Source organism: Orbicella franksi, chromosome 8 (assembly GCF_964199315.1).
Source record: "Orbicella franksi chromosome 8, jaOrbFran1.1, whole genome shotgun sequence".
In the NCBI taxonomy this organism is placed as follows: Eukaryota; Metazoa; Cnidaria; class Anthozoa; order Scleractinia; family Merulinidae; genus Orbicella; species Orbicella franksi.
In genome coordinates this window covers 19,058,821-19,077,492 of record NC_138152.1, presented here as the reverse complement: position 1 = coordinate 19,077,492, position 18,672 = coordinate 19,058,821, and the positions used below count along the sequence as shown (strand labels likewise).

General features: G+C 36.6%; 2 protein-coding genes across 2 annotated transcripts in view; both read left to right on the top strand.

The window, feature by feature from the left end:
* Positions 1-18,672, top strand: part of LOC145495234 (uncharacterized) — a 29,833-nt gene that overhangs the window by 7,492 nt on the left and 3,669 nt on the right. The window contains exons 3-6 of the mRNA XM_081474830.1: positions 11,401-11,547; positions 11,640-11,728; positions 12,304-12,384; positions 16,623-16,704. Of these exons, the coding sequence (XP_081330956.1) occupies positions 11,401-11,547; positions 11,640-11,728; positions 12,304-12,384; positions 16,623-16,704 (399 nt within the window). The remainder of the gene's footprint in view (positions 1-11,400; positions 11,548-11,639; positions 11,729-12,303; positions 12,385-16,622; positions 16,705-18,672) is intronic.
* LOC145495226 (uncharacterized) overlaps positions 14,429-18,672 on the top strand; it is a 104,898-nt gene continuing 100,654 nt past the window's right edge. Inside the window, exon 1 of the mRNA XM_081474818.1 lies at positions 14,429-15,602. The gene's annotated coding sequence lies outside the window, so the exon portion shown is untranslated. The remainder of the gene's footprint in view (positions 15,603-18,672) is intronic.

Sequence of the window (18,672 nt, the reverse complement as noted above, 5' to 3'; positions counted from 1 at the left end):
ACGTCAACTAAATTATCAAAATTTTATACAGAAGTCTGTACTTATGTTCATAAAATGCTGGGAGCTTTATACTATTTCGTCAAATGAAAATTGCAACATAAGATAAATTTACCCCTACTATTTAGGTTCAAGATAATGCAGGAGAATTTTTTCCAGTTGCTTGGTTTATCACTTGCTAATTTAATGCAACAAAGAACTCTCTGAGTTTCTAGTATAGAATCAAAATGTGGGGCTTTGAGTCCCCCATCTTCGATGTCACTGATAAATAATCAAAACATTTGACTTTATCCTTCCCCTTCCAGATAAAATTAAAGATAATTTTGTCCACATCTTTCATAAATTCCTCATTTACTGATATCAAGCTCACATGACATAGGTAAAAAGGAATGATAAAGGGTTTGACTATTTGAATTCTTCTGATAATTGTCAAATCCCTCCACCCTCTAAGCTGCCTGGAGTTGTCTTGTTGTACAGAGTATAGGTGCCATTACCTAATACAATTATTTCTGATTTTTCTTGGTTAATCTTCAGGCCTGAACAACTTCCATAATCGTCTATATGCTTAAGAAAGTTTATATAGGGTCTGCTAAATCTGCAAGTCAGCAAGCCATGTGAGCCATGGTGCGAGCCATGCGAGCCATGCGAGCCATTTTTGCGAGTATTTTTTTTTTGTTCGATCGGTCTGGGAGGTCGTTGATCATTTCACCAAGAAACATCTCACGCCTGACTGTCACTAAATTAAACTACTGCTATAAACCGCCCGCCATCTTGAAAGCGGAGATGACCCTGGGGACGAGCATAAATGGTACAACCTCACTCCCAGGGTACCCTCTCAAGTGCCTAAAATTGAAATATTCAAGGAAAAAATCCTAATCTTGCTTTGGTTGCCAGAACTATTGCTGGTGCGTCAAATATGAAAAATGCTCTAAACATCTGTACATCGTGCCAAGTCTTGTGTCATAGTAATGGCTGCCCTGAGGGTTCCTGAGTTGGGCGAAATTTTTTCTTTGTTTCATATTTTTGTTATGTGTAGAAAAGTTTGTCTATTCAAATCGCCCAGGATCCGCAAAAAATAAAAACAATGCGACAAGAATTTATTAAGGTTTAAGACTTAAGTAAGAAAAATTTTCTGAGAGAAACAGAGTGATAAAAGTGTTGACCTGGTGTTGACAAGCCTGCATGACTCCGGCCTTTCACAGATGAATAAGTTCTAAAGCCTTCATACCAGTAGCTTAGCTTTAACTAGGATGTCTTTTAGGGATTTTCCCTTGCAATATGAGATGATGGGGGACTCCTTAAAGATTTCTCTCAGTTGTGGTTGATTATCTATAAGGTGCCATTTCCTCGTGAGTGTGTCTTTTAGGTTGGGCAACACCGGGTGGTATTGTGTTACAAAGGGCAGTATTTTCTTTTGTGCGGTTTTGTTTTTCTGTGCTAGCGACATTTTTCTGTCAGAGAATTCAATCTCTGAAAGGTGTTTCTCTACAATTCTAGCTGGGTAATCTCTATTCTGCAGGCGTGTTTCGAAATTACTCATGTTTTCCTCAAAAGTAAATTGAGAGGAATTCATTCTCAGAAGCCTTAACGCTTCTCCTTTAATAAAGCCTTTCGTGATGCCTGGTGGATGACACGAATAGAAATTCGTGTATTGAAAGGTCTCTGTAGGTTTGAAATGTGTTTGCACGTCAAGAAAAGAGTCCTTATTGAATCTGTCCCCTTTGTACACTTTTGTCTCCAAGAATGCAGTTTCTGTTTCTGAGATTTCAGCTGTGAATTTGATCAGGGGGGGGGGGGGGGAACTGTTTGCCTTTAGAAGGAAATCTTCTATTTTGTCTCTACTTGTCTTCCACATAGATATGATGTCATCGATGAATCTTTTCCAAAAGATGGATTTTGTGTTCCTTTGTCTGAGTATTTCAATTTCTATTTTGGCCATAAATACGTTAGCAAAAGCTACGGCCATTTTCATTCCCATGGCTGTTCCATGAGTTTAGAGGTAATCTTTTCCACTGAATTGGAACGAGTTTTCTTGTAGAATCAGACTGAGCATTTCTCTTCTAAATACCTGCTAGGAATTGGAGGGTTCTCATGATAAGACTCTTTGCATGCTTTGCATACTGTGGGAATCCCCTCTTCTGGTGGTATGTTTGTGTAGAGACTGGTGACGTTCATTGACACAAGAATGGTGTTCTTAGGCAGTTTAGTCTTCTCGATGAAGTTGAGAAAGTCTGTTGTATCTTTAAGATACGAGGCTTGTCTTTGTGCTATCGGCTGAAGAAGGTGATTAACAAAAGATGAGATCCTTTCTATAGGGCCGTCACACCCTGATATAATAAGTCTACCGACAGGTCTCGGTTTCTGAATCTTTGTAAGTGTGTGAAACATTGGTATTCGCGGAGGGTCGGGCGTAAGGGAGAGCCATTTAGCCGTCATTTCGTCTATGTGGCCTTCTTGAAGTAGGGATCGAATCAATCGATGAACTTTTTTCGCCATGGTGTCAACCATAGGTTTTTCTAAGGGTCGGTAGTTATGTATATCATCAAGTTGGACTTGACCCTTGTTGAGTTTATCTGTTCTGTTCATTGACGGGTGTGGTACCCTTATCGGATTTCCATGCATTGTGAGGCAGTTTAACTGGAAGTAAAACTTGTAGCTATTCATGATTTTTTTTCAGCTCGGCTTCTGATTGGCCAATTCAAAAACGTCTTGGTGACAGTTTGTGTAGTCGCTGCAAGAATTTAATATTGCAATCTTATTCATCTTGTTCCGTTGTTCTTGTTCTTGTTCTGATTGGCTGATTCAAAAAACGTCCATAGTGACGGTTTGTGTAGTCGCTGCAAGAATTTAATGTTGCAATCTTATTCATCTTGTTCCGTTGCCCTTGTTCTTGTTCTCATACGAATATAAATGTAACAAATAAAAATTCTTAACATTTGTACTGTGGCTCGCATGGCTCGCATGACTCGCGTGGCTCACATGGCTCACCCCTTGGCTTGCATGGCTCGCTGGCTCGCAGGTTTACAAAACTCGTTTATATAAGCGTAAAGATTTTCTTTCAGAAAAACAGTTAGATCATTTGGGAGAAGGCTTAATCTGATCTCATTATCTTCCTTAATAATAAGGATTTTTCTAGTCCTGCATTATACTAAATACTAACAGAGAATTTCTAGCTCTGTAATGAACAAGTAGGTAGAGAGGGGGTCACCTTGTGTCACTCCTCTTTCAACTGCAAAAGGCTGAGTAGAAAAACCATTGCTTGGGACACAACTTGAGATATTGAACAACTGTAAATCCATTGCAAATAAATCAGGGCTGTCATTAAGTTTTGAAGCAGCCGTTGCATGTAAGTTATCACCCGTAGCAGTCAAATACGTGGCCCACGGCCACGTTCTGAAGGCCCGAAAGGGCCTGAGCATCTAGGGGGGTCTGGGGGCATGCCCCCACCCCCCTCCCCAGCAATTTTTTGAGCATGAAACCCCTGGAAATGCATTTTCCTCCTTTCTAGGGCATGAAAATGGCAATTTTTCTAATCAAAAATGCTGATAAAACAGTGATAATATGTTATAGTACATCATCAGCAAATAGTGAAATAACATCTTTGTTGCATCAACCTATGCAGGTGGTCCTTATTTTAGTACTGTTTGTTTTTCACAGTGCATAATTTCAAATTCATGCACCTTAATTTACAGAGATCAAATGAATAAAGTTATAAAATATCTCCAACAGACCTGAGTGTTCCTTGTTTAAAAAAAAAAAAAATGACAGTCCATAATCAGCAATATGGTTTTATGTTTGCTAACAGTTATGATAATTTGTTATTATGGTCAAATGCATAAAACAGGAGTGAAACCGGAAATAAAAATTATAATAACATCTCTACATTACTGAGCTATCTTACCATTAGAGGAGCTCAAATAAGCTGGATCAGACATTGAACATCTCTTTCCGTTACAGTGGTAATAAGAATGAAATGCTTTACCATTTCTAGACTCGGGAAATTTTTCTTCCACTCTTTGTAGCATAATACTCAGTTCTACAGGCTGCCCGCATGTGGCTGAAGTCCTTGCAGTACTTGAAGCTGTGATCGCTGGTATTTGTCGACCACTTTGACCAGCTGTTTTGTGAGCTTCCTCATTTCCATCGGTCCGTTGGGATTTAGAAAAAAATCTGTCGATCCCAGGCTGTTTTGACGTGGGTTCTTTTCTCTTATTCATATTAAAACATAACTTTCTCTACACACGCGTGGGACCAAACACGATCGATCAGCCTGGACAACACTCTACATCGGTCCGCGGAATTTCTCAAAAGGCAGGAGCAGCGCATTGCAAGATAAGTTTTGCTGCTTAAAATGGCGTCTAAAAGTAATTTACGACGATTAAGCAAACTGAAAGTTCATCTCCAGGGTAAAATATAAATAGTAGAACCAAGGAGACAAGACACCAAGAAACAGTTATGTTTATTTCAACAGGGAAATGTTTAAAAATAAATTTGGTAAGTGTAGCATGTTCGTACCATCCATCAACATCTTCACCTGTAACATCGAGTGAACTCAATCGTAACAGGTGTTACGGGTTGCGGCCCTTAATGACAGCCCTGTAAATTATGATGGACCAAAACCAAGAGGATAGAGTGCAAATTAGAAAATCCCTCCATGCTTACAGTATCAAAGGATTTTCAAAATCTATACGAATCATTCTCCCCTCAATATTATACTTTTGGAAATTCCATGACATCTTCAATCATTCTGACTGGGTCAGAAATGGTTCTTCCCTTAACTTATGCACATTGGTTAATATATAGATTTAGGCCAGCCTAAAAGCGTAGCTCCTGGGCTGGGTTGTTCAGAGCCCGATTAAGCTAACCCAGGAAATGGTAGAATTTTGATTTGAGTTTTCTAACTTTGCGGTGAGGTTCTCTGTATATTGTTTGGCCTTCTGTTTTGAGTTTCAATTATCACCATATGCACAAAACAGAGCAGCAAAAAACATTTGTATAAAAGAAAAAGTTATAATTTGGTTAACTTTTAATCCTGGGTTAGCGTTAACCAGCTTCCAAACAATCCTGCGCTGTTTTCAACAAGTTAACCTGACATGAGCCTGCGATTCAATTGAAAACCAGCACTAGGTCAGCGGTCAACTTCAAAAAACATGTGACCTCAATGAGCTATAAACTTGAGCCTGCAATATGGTCATGTGATACTGGTCAGCAGATACCTTGTCTTGGCAGGTGTCAATGATAACATGGATGTCCAATATCAAAGAAGTACACAGTAAACCAAGGCTGCATGTCTCTGTCAACCTATTACTTGGAGTATGGCCACCATGTTGCACAACTCTGCCATTATCGCCGCCATCGCCATCGTGCGTACACGCTCACGAGTAATACTGCTAGCCATGATAACCATGGGAAAATCAACTCATGGGTTTCCTTTTCCTTCCTATATCAGTATGGGGCTCTGCTTGGCGGCCCTTTGGGCCGCCAGAGCTCCGCTACAATGTACACACATGCATGGTATTTGGTAAGACATTCTCTAATCTTTTAGCCATAGCTTTTTACCCTATTTCAACATCCACATTGATAAGTGAGGTGGTCTCCAGTTCAACAAATCCTGCTTGTCTTTCTCCCTTTTCTCAATTAAAGTGATAACAGCTTCCTTCTTTGAATTTGACAACTTGCCATAGTCATACCTGGAATAGTTTAAGCTGTCTTGTTAGTGGTTGACAAGCTGTCTAATCCTTTTTTTTGAGCAACATTAGAGAAAGAGCCTTTGTAAGGCAATCTGAGAAAATGTGGAGCAGTTTCCTTACTACCCACATTTGTGTTGGTGTGTTTTTTTAACTTAGTTAACTACAATTTTCAGATTCCTTCAATTTAAAGGCAATTTAGGATGTGAAACATATTAAATTATTGAAGTTACAAACAATTAAAAATTCCAAAACAAGATCACTGTAATTGCATGGAGTTTCTCACACACCTTTTGCATAAATCACAATAAAATATTTTTTAAGTACTTAACAAGAAATGCCAGGCCGATGTTCTGTGAAAATGTACACACGGCTGGCTCACCAAAAGAACTTTTTGTTGCACTAGTATGGCTAAATAAAGCACTTTCAAAGAAAGAAAGAATATTGCAATTGCTTACTACATATATATTACTTAGAAGTCAAACTTAAGAATAAAACTTGCTTTATATATAAATTGTCACACAGTTCTTGTTTCCAAGAAGTTTCTTGTCAGAATATTTCAAGTGTTTTAATTTTGCTCCCCTCCATGTGTGTCAAATAAAATTGTTGTTAGAACCTTCTAACTCAGTCAAATATGTTTTTCGATTGGAGGAGAGTGTGTCACCTGTTATGGGTCAAAACTCACTAACTCCGTAGGGAAACAAAACCCACTGACTCCCAAGGATGAACAAAACTCACTAACTCCCTAGAGAAACAACAACTTGACCTTTCAACTCGCATGTGATCAGGTTGTTCACCTTGAACCACGGCAATTTTGTGTGCCAGGCAGCATAAAGCAAATAACCTTTTTTTACAGTTTGTTCTGTACTTTTTGAGTTGGGAGGTATAACTAAACATTTAATGACCTGGGGCAGAACTAGGGGAGTTCAGTTGAACCCCCTTAAATAAAAATAAATGAGACATTATGAGACATTATAACACACTGACTTGGCCTCAAAATGCCGGAAATCCCATTTCCAAGGACCACAATTTTAAACATTTTACAGGGGGAAAATGCCCCTGGACACCCCTGCAAGGAACCACTTTTGGCAGGTCCTTATCTGGAACCCCCTCTCCAAAATCCTGAATCTGCCCCAGATGGCTGCCCCACGAGAAACAGTGAGTTTTGTTTCCCCCCAGCTCTCAATGGGTCTTGGGGAAACAAAACAATAATTTTATATCGGGTCAGGTGATCTCACCAGATCAATATTTAAACATACGCATGCAAGGCGTGCAAGAGTTATTTTTTTGTGAACTAAACATCTCTGAGATAGGAGCATTCATGGAACTGTTTACAGTAATGATGTGGTTTTTGGTTGCAATGTACAGCAAGAAAGAAACTGGGAATTTATGATGTACATACGATGTTACATCGGTAATGGTAAGATAACTAAATAGAAAGCCATAAAATGTTTGGCTGAACAAATTACAGTAATCTGACACGTCTCCAGATTAAAGTAGGTACCATCTTATTTTCTAACAGGCAATTTGATTCGTTCTTTGATACAACCCGCACTGTGATTGGTGTGACACTCGCACATACATAACTCCCTCACTCACCGATCACATAACCCTTCCGAACCCCCAAGAGGAATTTTTGCTCAAAAATACTCAAGTTAAGAGAACTTTTCGCATTTTATATGAGTCGTAAGTTTACCCTTTTTACACAACACAATGCAATAACACTTTCTTCGCCGAAAATAGGAAGAAAGAGAAAAAAAACTCTCTGACACGTTGAAAGTCTGATTTAATTAAATTGCACTTTAACTTGGCGCAACGCAGTGTTCAAAGAACATTTGAACAGTTTTCATACTTTTTACCTTTGAAAATATCGGACGGAAAAGAATGTCATAAAATGCCCATCAAATAAAAATATTAAACTGCTACTGCAGAGACCTAAACCTCCGTCCAGAAATGAAAGCTTCTTTTCTGTTTAATATCCTGGGAATAAGAGCCGATACCTTGTCAGCTCCGATTGAATTTACTCCCATTTGTAACTAAAAATAGCAAACATCTCGTGGGAACAAGTGGTGATGATTCGTCAGCTCTATTATAATTGAATTTACTCCCTTGTGAAAAACAAGAGTGTCAAATTACCCATTGTAACTAAAAAATAAAAATGTCTTATTATATTTGCATGCAATAAGAACAAAACAATCGTTACCTGCACTTACTACTGTAAACGTTAGAAATGCTTCAAATCTAAATAGGCTCGTCTCCTCTAAAACATGTCCTAAGAACTAGAACCAACAATATGTGACCTCTAATTGAATTAACTCCTTGTGAAAAACAAAAGTATCAAGTTACACTTTATAATTAAAAATAAAAATATCTCGTGCCATTTGCATACTACTAACTAATGAACTGTTTCAAAACTCAAGGCTCATCTCGTTCATAACTAGCCACCATTACACTAAAGATTATGCACTCTAAAACAACTCAATGTATGTATGTAACTGTCACCCTCCGCTCCAAACCGGACTAAAAATCACAAACCGGCAACACACACATCAGTCTGTATTTTTCAATTACCAAAGTCCTTGTGTTTAATACAATAAAACGCTCAGGGCTTCATATACCTCACTTACGTTATCTTAAACAAAAGTAATTTCCTTTTTCTTCAACTACAATTTGTGTTGGTTATTAATGTGAATAAGCCAAAACCCCTGATAACATTGAAGAGAAAAGATTTAGTTTCATTAAAACATATCTTCGCATTCCAGTAGTAAACAAGAACCATTATAATTGTAAAATCATCGCAGAATAATATCTTTTTGTTCTGCTGACCAAATTAATCATCGTCTCTTCACTTTTCACATTGAAACTTATCAATGGATACTGAAATTAACAACATGCCTGGAACACTCATTACGAACTCTGCAGCAATATTTAGGTTTCAATACAACACGCAAATGATTTGAACCTGGTCACAACCTCTTCACATTCCCAGTAGTGCATTCCGTCCCCCCCCCCCCCCAAAAAAAATAAATACAATTGATCCTATCATAGAAACCACATCAACTTGGTTTTCATTCACATCTTGAACCTAGTAGTAGTTATCTAATGGGAAAAGCTCACCCTTCATCGCATGCTCGTAGTTATATGCCAAACACTATGTTTCTTTGACTGATTATCCAGTTGCAAATGATTATCAAACCCGCCCAAAAAATCCTCAGCCTAACCCACAGAAAATGTCGAAGTATGCCCAATGTATGAATACTTCCTCCTCTTTTATAGAAGAATAAATAAGGCCGTTCTGAACTGCATCAGGATCAAATCTTCTCACATACCATTTACCTTTACAACAAGAAATTTGATTGGCTGTTAATAATAGATCCAATCTGATTGGTGTGACATACATACATCTCTCACTCACTCACTCATCCATTGACCCGTCCATAACATACGCCGACGCGCCAACTAAAAGGTTTTTTTTACAAAAAAATAACTCAAAAATACTTTCCTTATGTAATTCTCCCTCCATAAAGCTAAATCGATTGACATGTAAAATGTTCGACTGAACACATTAAAGTAATCTGACACGTCTCCAGATTAATGTAGATATCATCTTATTTTCTAACAGGCAATTTGATTCGTTCTTTGATACAACCCACACTGTGATTGGTGTGACACAAGCACATGCATAACTCCCTCTCTCACCAATCACATAGCCCTTCCATCCCCTAAGGCGAATTTTTGCTCAAAAATACTCAAAAGAACTTTTCACATTTTAGACGAGTCGTAAGTTTACCCTTTTTACAGAACACAATGCAACAGCACTACTTCACCAAAAATAGAAAGAAAGAAAAAAACCTGTCTGACACGTTGAAAGTCTGATTTAATTAAATGCACTTTAACTTGACGCCAAGCAGTCTTCAAAGAACATTTGAACAGTTTTCATACTTTTTACCTTTAAAATATCGGACTAAAATGAATGTCATCAAATAAAACTATTAAACTGCTACTGCAGAGACGTAAAAACACTCTAGAAATGAAAGCGTCTTTTTTGTTTAATATCCTCGGAACAATAGCCGATAACTTGTAAGCTCTAATTGAATTTACTCCCATATGAAAAACAATTGTCGAGTTACCATTTGTAACTAAAAATAGCAAACATCTCATGGGAACAAGTGGTGATGATTCGCCAGCTCTAATTGAATTTACTACCTTGTGAAAAACAAGAGTGTCAAATTACCCATTGTAACTAAAAAATAAAAATGTCTTGTTATATTTGCATGCAATAAGAACAAAACAATCGTTACCTGCGCTTACTATTGTAAACGTTAGAAATGCTTCAAATCTAAATAGTCTCGTCTGCTCTAAAATATGTCCTAAGAACTAGAATCAACGATTCGTGACCTCTAATTGAATTAACTCCTTGTGAAAAACAAAAGTATCAAGTTACCCTTTGTAATTAAAAATAAAAATATCTCATGCCATTTGCCTACTTCTAACTTATGAACTGTTTCAAAACTCAAGACACGTCTCGTTCATAACTAGCCACCATTACAGTGACTGAAAATTATGCACTCTGAAACAACCCAATGTACGTATGTAACTGTCACACTCTCCTCCAAACCGGACTAAAAATCACAAACCGGCAACATACACGTCACTCTTTATTTTTCAACCACCAAAGTCCTTGTGTTTACAGATACCTTGTGTTTCTCACATACCATTTACCTTTACAACAAGAAATTTGATTGCTGTTCGTAGTAGATCCAATCTGATTGGTGTGACATACATACATCTCTCACTCACTCACTCACTCACTCACTCACCCATTGACCCGTCCATAACATACCCGACGTGCCAACTAAGAGGTATTTTTTTTACAAAAAAATAACTCAAAAATTACTTTTTCTAGACTGTAGCATATTTTTGAAGGTCCAGAAAATTCTGTTAAATTTATTGTAGCATTTGAAGGACTGCAAACTTGGAAGAATCAAGGTTTAATTTGTGAGTTTTGTTTCCCCTCAACTCTCAATGGGTCTTGGGGAAACAAAACTCTTTGCGTTTCAAAAACAATAATTTTATTTTGGGTCAGGTGATCTAACCAGATCAATATTTAAAAATTACTTTTTCTAGACTGTAGCATATTTTTAAAGGTTCAGAAAATTCTGTTAAATTTATTGTAGCATTTGACGGACTGCAAACTTGAAAGATTCAAGGTTTAATTTGGTTCAAAGACCTCAGTATCTGCTTTTTATTCCTTTTCGTCATTAAATTCCAGTTTTGTTTTGCCATGGCATTGCTATTTAGAAAATTTAATTCCATAATAATATTTGTTCATGTTTTTGTATCGTATGTAATAAAGAGAAGAGACCGGACTAGTCCCTGACATCATCACTGTTCATGGGCTTCGTATGTTTTTTTTCTTCTCATTCTTCTACTCTTAAATGCAAGTTCCTGTTCTCCCATCTCTCATTATATTGGTGTTTAACGACTTCCTCCATCTTATTTGGTAAATTTTATGAATTGCAGAATGTTTCTTGCTTTTTCCAAGGAATGTTTTACTCATAAGTCCAAGGCAATACCATGAAAAATTTAGGCCATGATAATTCCTTGGAATGGTAATGAAACGCTGTTAATTTACCATGAAAATATTTGTTACAATTTCATAGGGTTTGGGTTAGGTTGAAAGTGACTGGATTTTATTTTATTCATAAACCAATAGTCTCAGTGGACTCCTCTGATGATTGCTGCATCTGCTGGAAGAGATGTAATTGTCTCCTTGTTGATTGACTCTGGAGCTGATGTTAACAGCACAAATGAGGGAGGCCAAACATCGTTGCATTATGCAGCATCTAGGAACAGATATGAGGTAGCTGTAAACTGCAAACACATTCAAATACTATGTCTTTTGCATGTTAGATATTTGTTTGGCACTGAAAGTAACAGAAAATACCTTGTCAGATTGCAGAGCTGCTGCTTCACAATGGAGCACATGTTAACACACAGGACAAGACAAGTGCTGCAACCCCTCTCCATCGTGCTGCATCTAGGTAAAGTTAACACATTGCTGTGAATGAGCTAAATTATTTTCAAAATACACGAGACACTATGCATTTTTGATTATTTTATGATAGCAATAAAGAACATTTCTCTGTTTATATAGCCTCATTTAAACGCTTGGAGGGTTAGGAGAATTCTTGAAAGTTATGCAAACCCTCAATTGCATCTTGGGTTTTGCATCACTGTCTCGAATTCTCCGAATCAGTGTTTAGATAAGGCTATGTAAACACAGAAAAAGTGCTCTTGACTTACTATTGCTTAATTATTAATCCTTTAAGAAAATGCCCAAAACATATATGTTATCACCCATACATACATCACCTTTATTTCACCGTGGATTTGCAAGAGTAGCTGTATAGCTAATTTCTCCAAGAAAATAATAAATAAAGGAATAAATGAATAAAATAGTATTAATAATAAAATAAAAGATAAATAAAGATAAAAAATAATAACCACATGCCATGGTATGTGGTTATGCCATGCCACTCAACACAGTATTAAAATACTACATCTTTGCTAAAGGTCTCCAAAGAATAACTAATCTGGTTTAGTCTACATAATTTAGGGGTCATTCCAAGATGGTCAAGCTGCTTTTGAAGCAAAATGCTAACTGTGATATACAAGATGCTGAAGGCAACACTGCTCTGTAAGTTCCTTGTTTTAGTTCTCTATAAATTTTCAGTTGCGCAGATACAGTGGAGATATAAACTGTTCTTTCAGATATATGATTGTGAGTTGGTGTACTGATGTTGCATTTGCTGGTCACTTGACTTTTGTAAAACTGCTCCAGGGACATGCATATGTTGCCTTGAATCAGTAGCAATAATAGTCATGCAGAGCTGCTATTACTATTCATTTGGTGGGAATGTTCACCGGTCTTCTTTAAAAACACCTTTTAAAGGTGCCAAAATTCAGGTCTATTTTGCTTTAATTTGTGATCTACATGGCATTTCCTTCTTGATTTGACCTGTTTTCACGTAATAAGCATATTAAGCCATGTAAATAGGGGGATCTTTGTTGTTGATATTTGACTTATCAGTTTAATAAACACTTCAGTTATAGATAATAAGTCAAATTATCCTTGCATTTTGATTGGTTCTCACGTATGACCTATTAGGGGACAGCTGCATAGATGACATCAATATAACAAACATTTTCCCTCTGTTTTTTTAAAATGGCTGCAAGGTTTTTTTAATTCAGATGTTTTATGTGAATGGGTGAAAGATAAGGTATCAAGAAAGTCTTTTCAAGGCTGTGAACAGGTATGAGAAGTAGGAAGAAGGAAGAAAAAGCCATTTCTTTTTTAGAAAATGACTCAGAAAAAATACTTGAGCAGTCTTAGTCGACAGTTAAGTAAGACTAAACCAAACACAAAATTGGAGTTGAAATTATTTCAAGACAAGAAACCATTGCTTTGTCTAGAATTTAACAAACCCAATAAGCAAAATGTTTATGAGATTAATTTATTTCAAAAATTCAACTTTTCTCAGTCTCAAAACAATTGTTTACAGGGATTGGTGTCAGGAATGAAACATCACAACACCACTTCTTAAAATCAGTTGAATTAAAAACATGAACTTGCTTTCTGACGCAAATGTTTCAGTCCGTTTCAGGGCACAGTAGCGAGTAAAGTATAGGTCACTTCTGCTCACGGCCAACTGTATTGCAGCTAGAAAGTTTCTCGGACACAATATCAAATTATTACGACTACTTGCTTCTAGGAATATTTTATATTTTAATTCTGGATTTATCTTAGTGAATATAGTAATTGTAAGTGGTAATGTAATTGTAAATAGTAGTGCATTTTTGTCATGAGCCCCTGGCTCAGGGGATTGGTCAACCACTCCCTACGTTTACGACATAAAATCAAGTTACCTTACATGTATACCTTATCTTACCTTATCAAATTGATTTGAGAATCGCCAACCACAGAGGACACAAATTTCCACTGTTACCAATGGTCCTTTAATTCATTCAAAACTCAAATCAAATGACCCCCGATGTGTCCAAATTGACCATAACCACAAGTTTTCTGAGCATATTTTTTCAAGGCAATGTCTAGGTTTTTCAGCTCACAGGAGTGCTCTGATGACAAAAACTGACTTGACATTTTCAGCATTTTCTGTAAGATTAGTGGATTTCACTGCTCAATTCTGCTTTTGCTGTAAGTTTTTATTCCATGACAAGCAGCGTTTGACAGTGGCGTGATTTCCCTGAACTAATCACATGTCATAGATGACATCAAAATATGGCAAGAACATCAGTGACACACTTGGCTATTACCTCGTGTGCCACTTTTTTGTTCTTACCACATTTTGATGTCATCTGTAATCTATTACTGAACAGACACATGACAACATGGAATCTTTTTGTTAATCTGATCAGAATAAAGAAATATCAGGTCAAACAGAGATTTCAACCCAGTGTATAAAAAAAATACCTTTTGTGTTATATGTGAGTTGAAAAACTCAAAATGTTACAAAAAGTGTACATTATATTGACTCATTTACTGTATTTGCCACCCAGACATGTTGCAGTTTTTGAAAGGTGACATCTCCTTCGATATTACAGCCAAAGAGTTAAAAAATTCACAAATACTAAGTTTCACGAGCTCTCTCAATATAATTTTTGAATCAATTTGTATCTGGAATGATGCCTTCTCTACACAGTCATAAGCTAATGAGGCAAGATGTAAACAATGATAGACAATATTCTCATAAATATCTACCCAGACATTACAATAACTGGAGACTGACAAGAAGACTATCAGGTTATTTCAGTTTCCAAACTGTACTTTTCTTCTATTTATTTATATTATAATAATTAGACAGTACTTTCTTCTGGGCCTCATCAGTGCAGTGCTGATACCAGGGTGGAGGCTTTTGCTAGATAGCCACCTCTGATGATCCAACACTAGTGATATCATCAATGCCATGCCGGGTGTGCTCAACCTAGAGGACTAGTGAGCTTTGCACAAAGGCACACCCTAGTTAGAGTGCTGAATGACGCATGAGCCAAGGAGCATATCTAAGAAGAATTATTAGTTCAGGTGCTGATCACTGCGGGAGCCAATATAGTGCTCTACAATGAAGGAGCTGTTATAACGAAGAAGAATTATTAGATATAAACTTGTGAAATGTACAAGAGTGCATAAAGTTGTTGTTATTATTATTATTATTATAATTATTATTATTATTATTATTATTATTATTATCATTATTATTATGTGGTACTATGATAAAATTTTTAGCCCTTGATTTTTTTAGGAGTATCACATAGAATTCCACGAAAAAATAAAAACGCCATTTACTGTTTACGAATATCTGAATTAGTCTCAGAGATATTTAAGTTTGAAACATGTATAAAATATCCAAATGAGATGACTGATGACGTCATACACTCTGAAACCCAAAGTCAGTAATATCAAATTAACAAATTGGCGTCAGTTTTTTATGCGTCTGTCCTCTTATTGATGATAAATTGCGGCATAACATTGTCAAAGTGGCCGTGGAACCATGATCCGCAGGCGAGTGGTTCCGCAGTAAACTTTGACAATGTTATGACGAAATTTATCATCAATAAGAGGACAGACATATAAAAAACTGATGTCAATTTGTTTTTTACAATAATAAGACCCCAAACTGGTCAAATGCCGGGAATAAATGAGGGAAAAGACACGTAAACTTGCTGTAAACAAAGATAAGTGAATTTTATTCAAAATGACGCGAACATTGTCAATAGCTTTTCTCGCTTTTTGATTGGCTACTTAAAAAAGTCCATAAAATCTCGTTGGTTAAAAAGTTGACAGTTTGACAGCTGAAATTTGAACTTGAAAGCTTGCATAAATTAACAGTTTATCCATCTGTACTCTTATTGATGATAAAAATGAGCCAATCAATGCTCAAGAGATTGGACAGTTATTGTAAAATATATAAATAGAGCTATCTTGGTAAATTTGCAGCACAGTTCACGGAAACTTGATAGGCTAATAGTTCTACAGATAACGCACCTACGGCTATAAAAAATTTTGTTCCCATGGCAACTCACTCTTTTCCAGTTCCCACCCACTTTATTTCAATATGTTAGTGATTTTCAGCTGGAAAAAAAAAGTAAACGAGGTCACAAACTCGAGCTAACATATTTATATGCTGGCTGGATCATGCAGATGAGGTACTGTTAGCAAATATCAAAATGGAACGCTTAAGGTGGCCAGAAAAGCCTTTAATATTGGGGAGGTTGGAACCCAGCATGTTGCCATGGTAACAAACCTGTTAAGCTCGTATTGTGGAGCACATTTAGTAGAATCTCACTGCAAAGAATCAAACATTTCTGATACAAATTGGCTGAGATATCTTTCGTCATCATATCTGATCAAAATTTGGTTGAGTGTATGATGTCATTGCTTGGCTAATTTGAAAATTTTAAAAACTTGAATATAGCTGGAGCGGAAAGAAATATTTGAAAATAGTAAACAGCGTTTTTCTTTTCATACAGACTACTTGTTTAAGTTTTAAAATGGCTTAGATAGGAAAGATAGGATTTTCGTTATGGTAGCAGTTTAATGACATCTCCAAAGATTTTTCACTTCCTATATCAAGGCTGTTTGCTGATGGCAATGGTGAAGACAGGTCTTTTTAAACGTTTTCATTTCCCTGGGTTTTTTCTCCTATGGACTCCTCCACCCTTACTTTTCTCTCGCTCTCCATTTGAACCAATCATTCAAACCTACTGCTCTAATCACTTGCATTGAGTAGCTCATGAAAGATCACCCATTCAGAGCCAATAAGAATGCTTGACCTCAATTGAGTAAAACTAAAGTTGTTCATTTCATTTCAATTTCATTTTGTCAATACCTCAAAATTATTGGGTTTTGCTTTTGTGTAGTCACATGGCCTGTGAGGAGGAGAGAGCAGAAATAGCTGTGACATTAGTAGAAAATGGTGCTAATCTGTACATACAAAATAAGGTGAGTCAAGACTTATGTAATCCGTACCTACAATTTCAATGATCATATTTATTTCTTAACTATTTTTAGACTCAACGAAATTAATTACATAGATATGTGTAGTATTTTTAACTTGTCAAACACTTACCATGAGCCTCCGGCTTGGGGGACTGGGTAACCACCTCCTGTGTATATATCCAGCGTAGCAGTAGCTTCCTTTCTGAGAAAATAAAAGGCCGCTTAAAGGAGCTCAGTCACGGTTTGCACATTTTGAAAAGTTTAGCCTGAATTTTTCAAATTCGTCGTCTGTAATCCGAGTCAATCTTCGCCATCCTTGACCATCCTTGTTCCTTTATGGTTTATTACTATCTCTTTGATGTTTTTCTGTCTAAGTAAACTATTATTTTCAGGTTTCCTTCCATTTAAAGGAGATTTTGTACGTGGCCAAAAAAAAAGACAAAACACCGTGAGTGAGCTCCTTTAACAACATGGCGCGCCGTGTAGGGGACAGATTATATAACAAACGAAAAGACCAGCAAGCAATCAATCAAACAAACAAACATTGAGGGCAAGAGAGAAGGAGAACCCTTTTCCCCTAAGTTATGTGAAAACTGCAGTGGTGCATATTTAGAGGTAAACACCATATAAAGTAGTTAATACTCTGTTAAGGTGATTCCACTGAAAAAGGAGGAGTGTTTAAAATCTTCTAAGACTTGACCCTCTCGGTAACTAAATTATAAGTAGTTGAAAATGAATTTTAAAAAAAGGGAGTTAACGTGCTTTATTTGCGATGGATCGCCGTTTTAGTAATTATTTGACCAGTAAAGTTTTTCTTTAGCAACCCCAGTAATCAAGCAAGAAAGAACTACAGGTTTTGAATATTGTAGCCGTTCAACAGAATAGGCTTTGATCTTGAATTGCCAGTTATTTACGATTAATCCTGTGGCTCGAACAAGATATATCCTGCGATTTAAAAGTTAAAAATTGTGTTGTAAGACATTATATCTGGTCCTCCTTTCTTGTGATATATCTGAGCCTTCGTATCCAACGTTAAGTAAGCAGAGAGAACATAACAGTAGATCTCAGCAGAATTCCTAAGCTCTGCCCTTGAGGTTCTACCATCTCAAGCACTTAAAGTTCTGTCACACGAGGCTATTTTTAACGCAACATTCTAAATTCAGGCAAAAATGTTGAAGATTTTTTCAATTGCTTCCAAGAACCTACAACATGTTGCCGCAACCAAATTTTGCTTTAAAAGTCTCCCTGACTGTGCCATGTTATAATGTTACGTTAAAAATCGGCGTTTAAAAACGGCTCGTGTAACATCTCTTTAAGGCTTCAAGATGTAACATACATGAAAGACGAGCATTTTTTATATTTCAGTTTAACTTGTTTCGAATTCTTCAGCATTCATTCTCCGTTCAGGGATGTTTACAAGTGTCTAGTACATACATAAAGCAGTTGGGAAACAACAAGAATTAGAACTAAAAAATCGCTAGTAGTATACAACTGTGTGAAGATACTAAATAATACTTAGGGTGGAAAGTAAAAAACAACATAGAAAGAATTCAAAAATAATTACAAGATAAAATACTCCAAACGTCACAATGTGGTAAGAACAGCACACGAGCCGTTAGGTGAGGGGGTAAATAGTTCTTACCACAATTTCACGTCATCTGTGATCTATTACTGAACGGACGCACCACAACATGGAATCTATTTGCTAAATTGAAACGTGAATTTAACTTTTTTTGCAATGCGTTCTTCATCGTCAGAGTATTTTATCATGTAATGATTCTTGATTTCTTTCCTTCCATTTGTTTGGAATCTACCTGTTTTATCAGAAGCATATCACCTAGACTAGGTGATATGCTTCGGGTTTTGTATAATGAAGAAACAAAACAAAAATGTTAATGGCGTTATCTATACGTCTGTCCTCCAGTAGATCATGAGTAAGAACCAATCAATATGCGAGAATACAGTCGAACA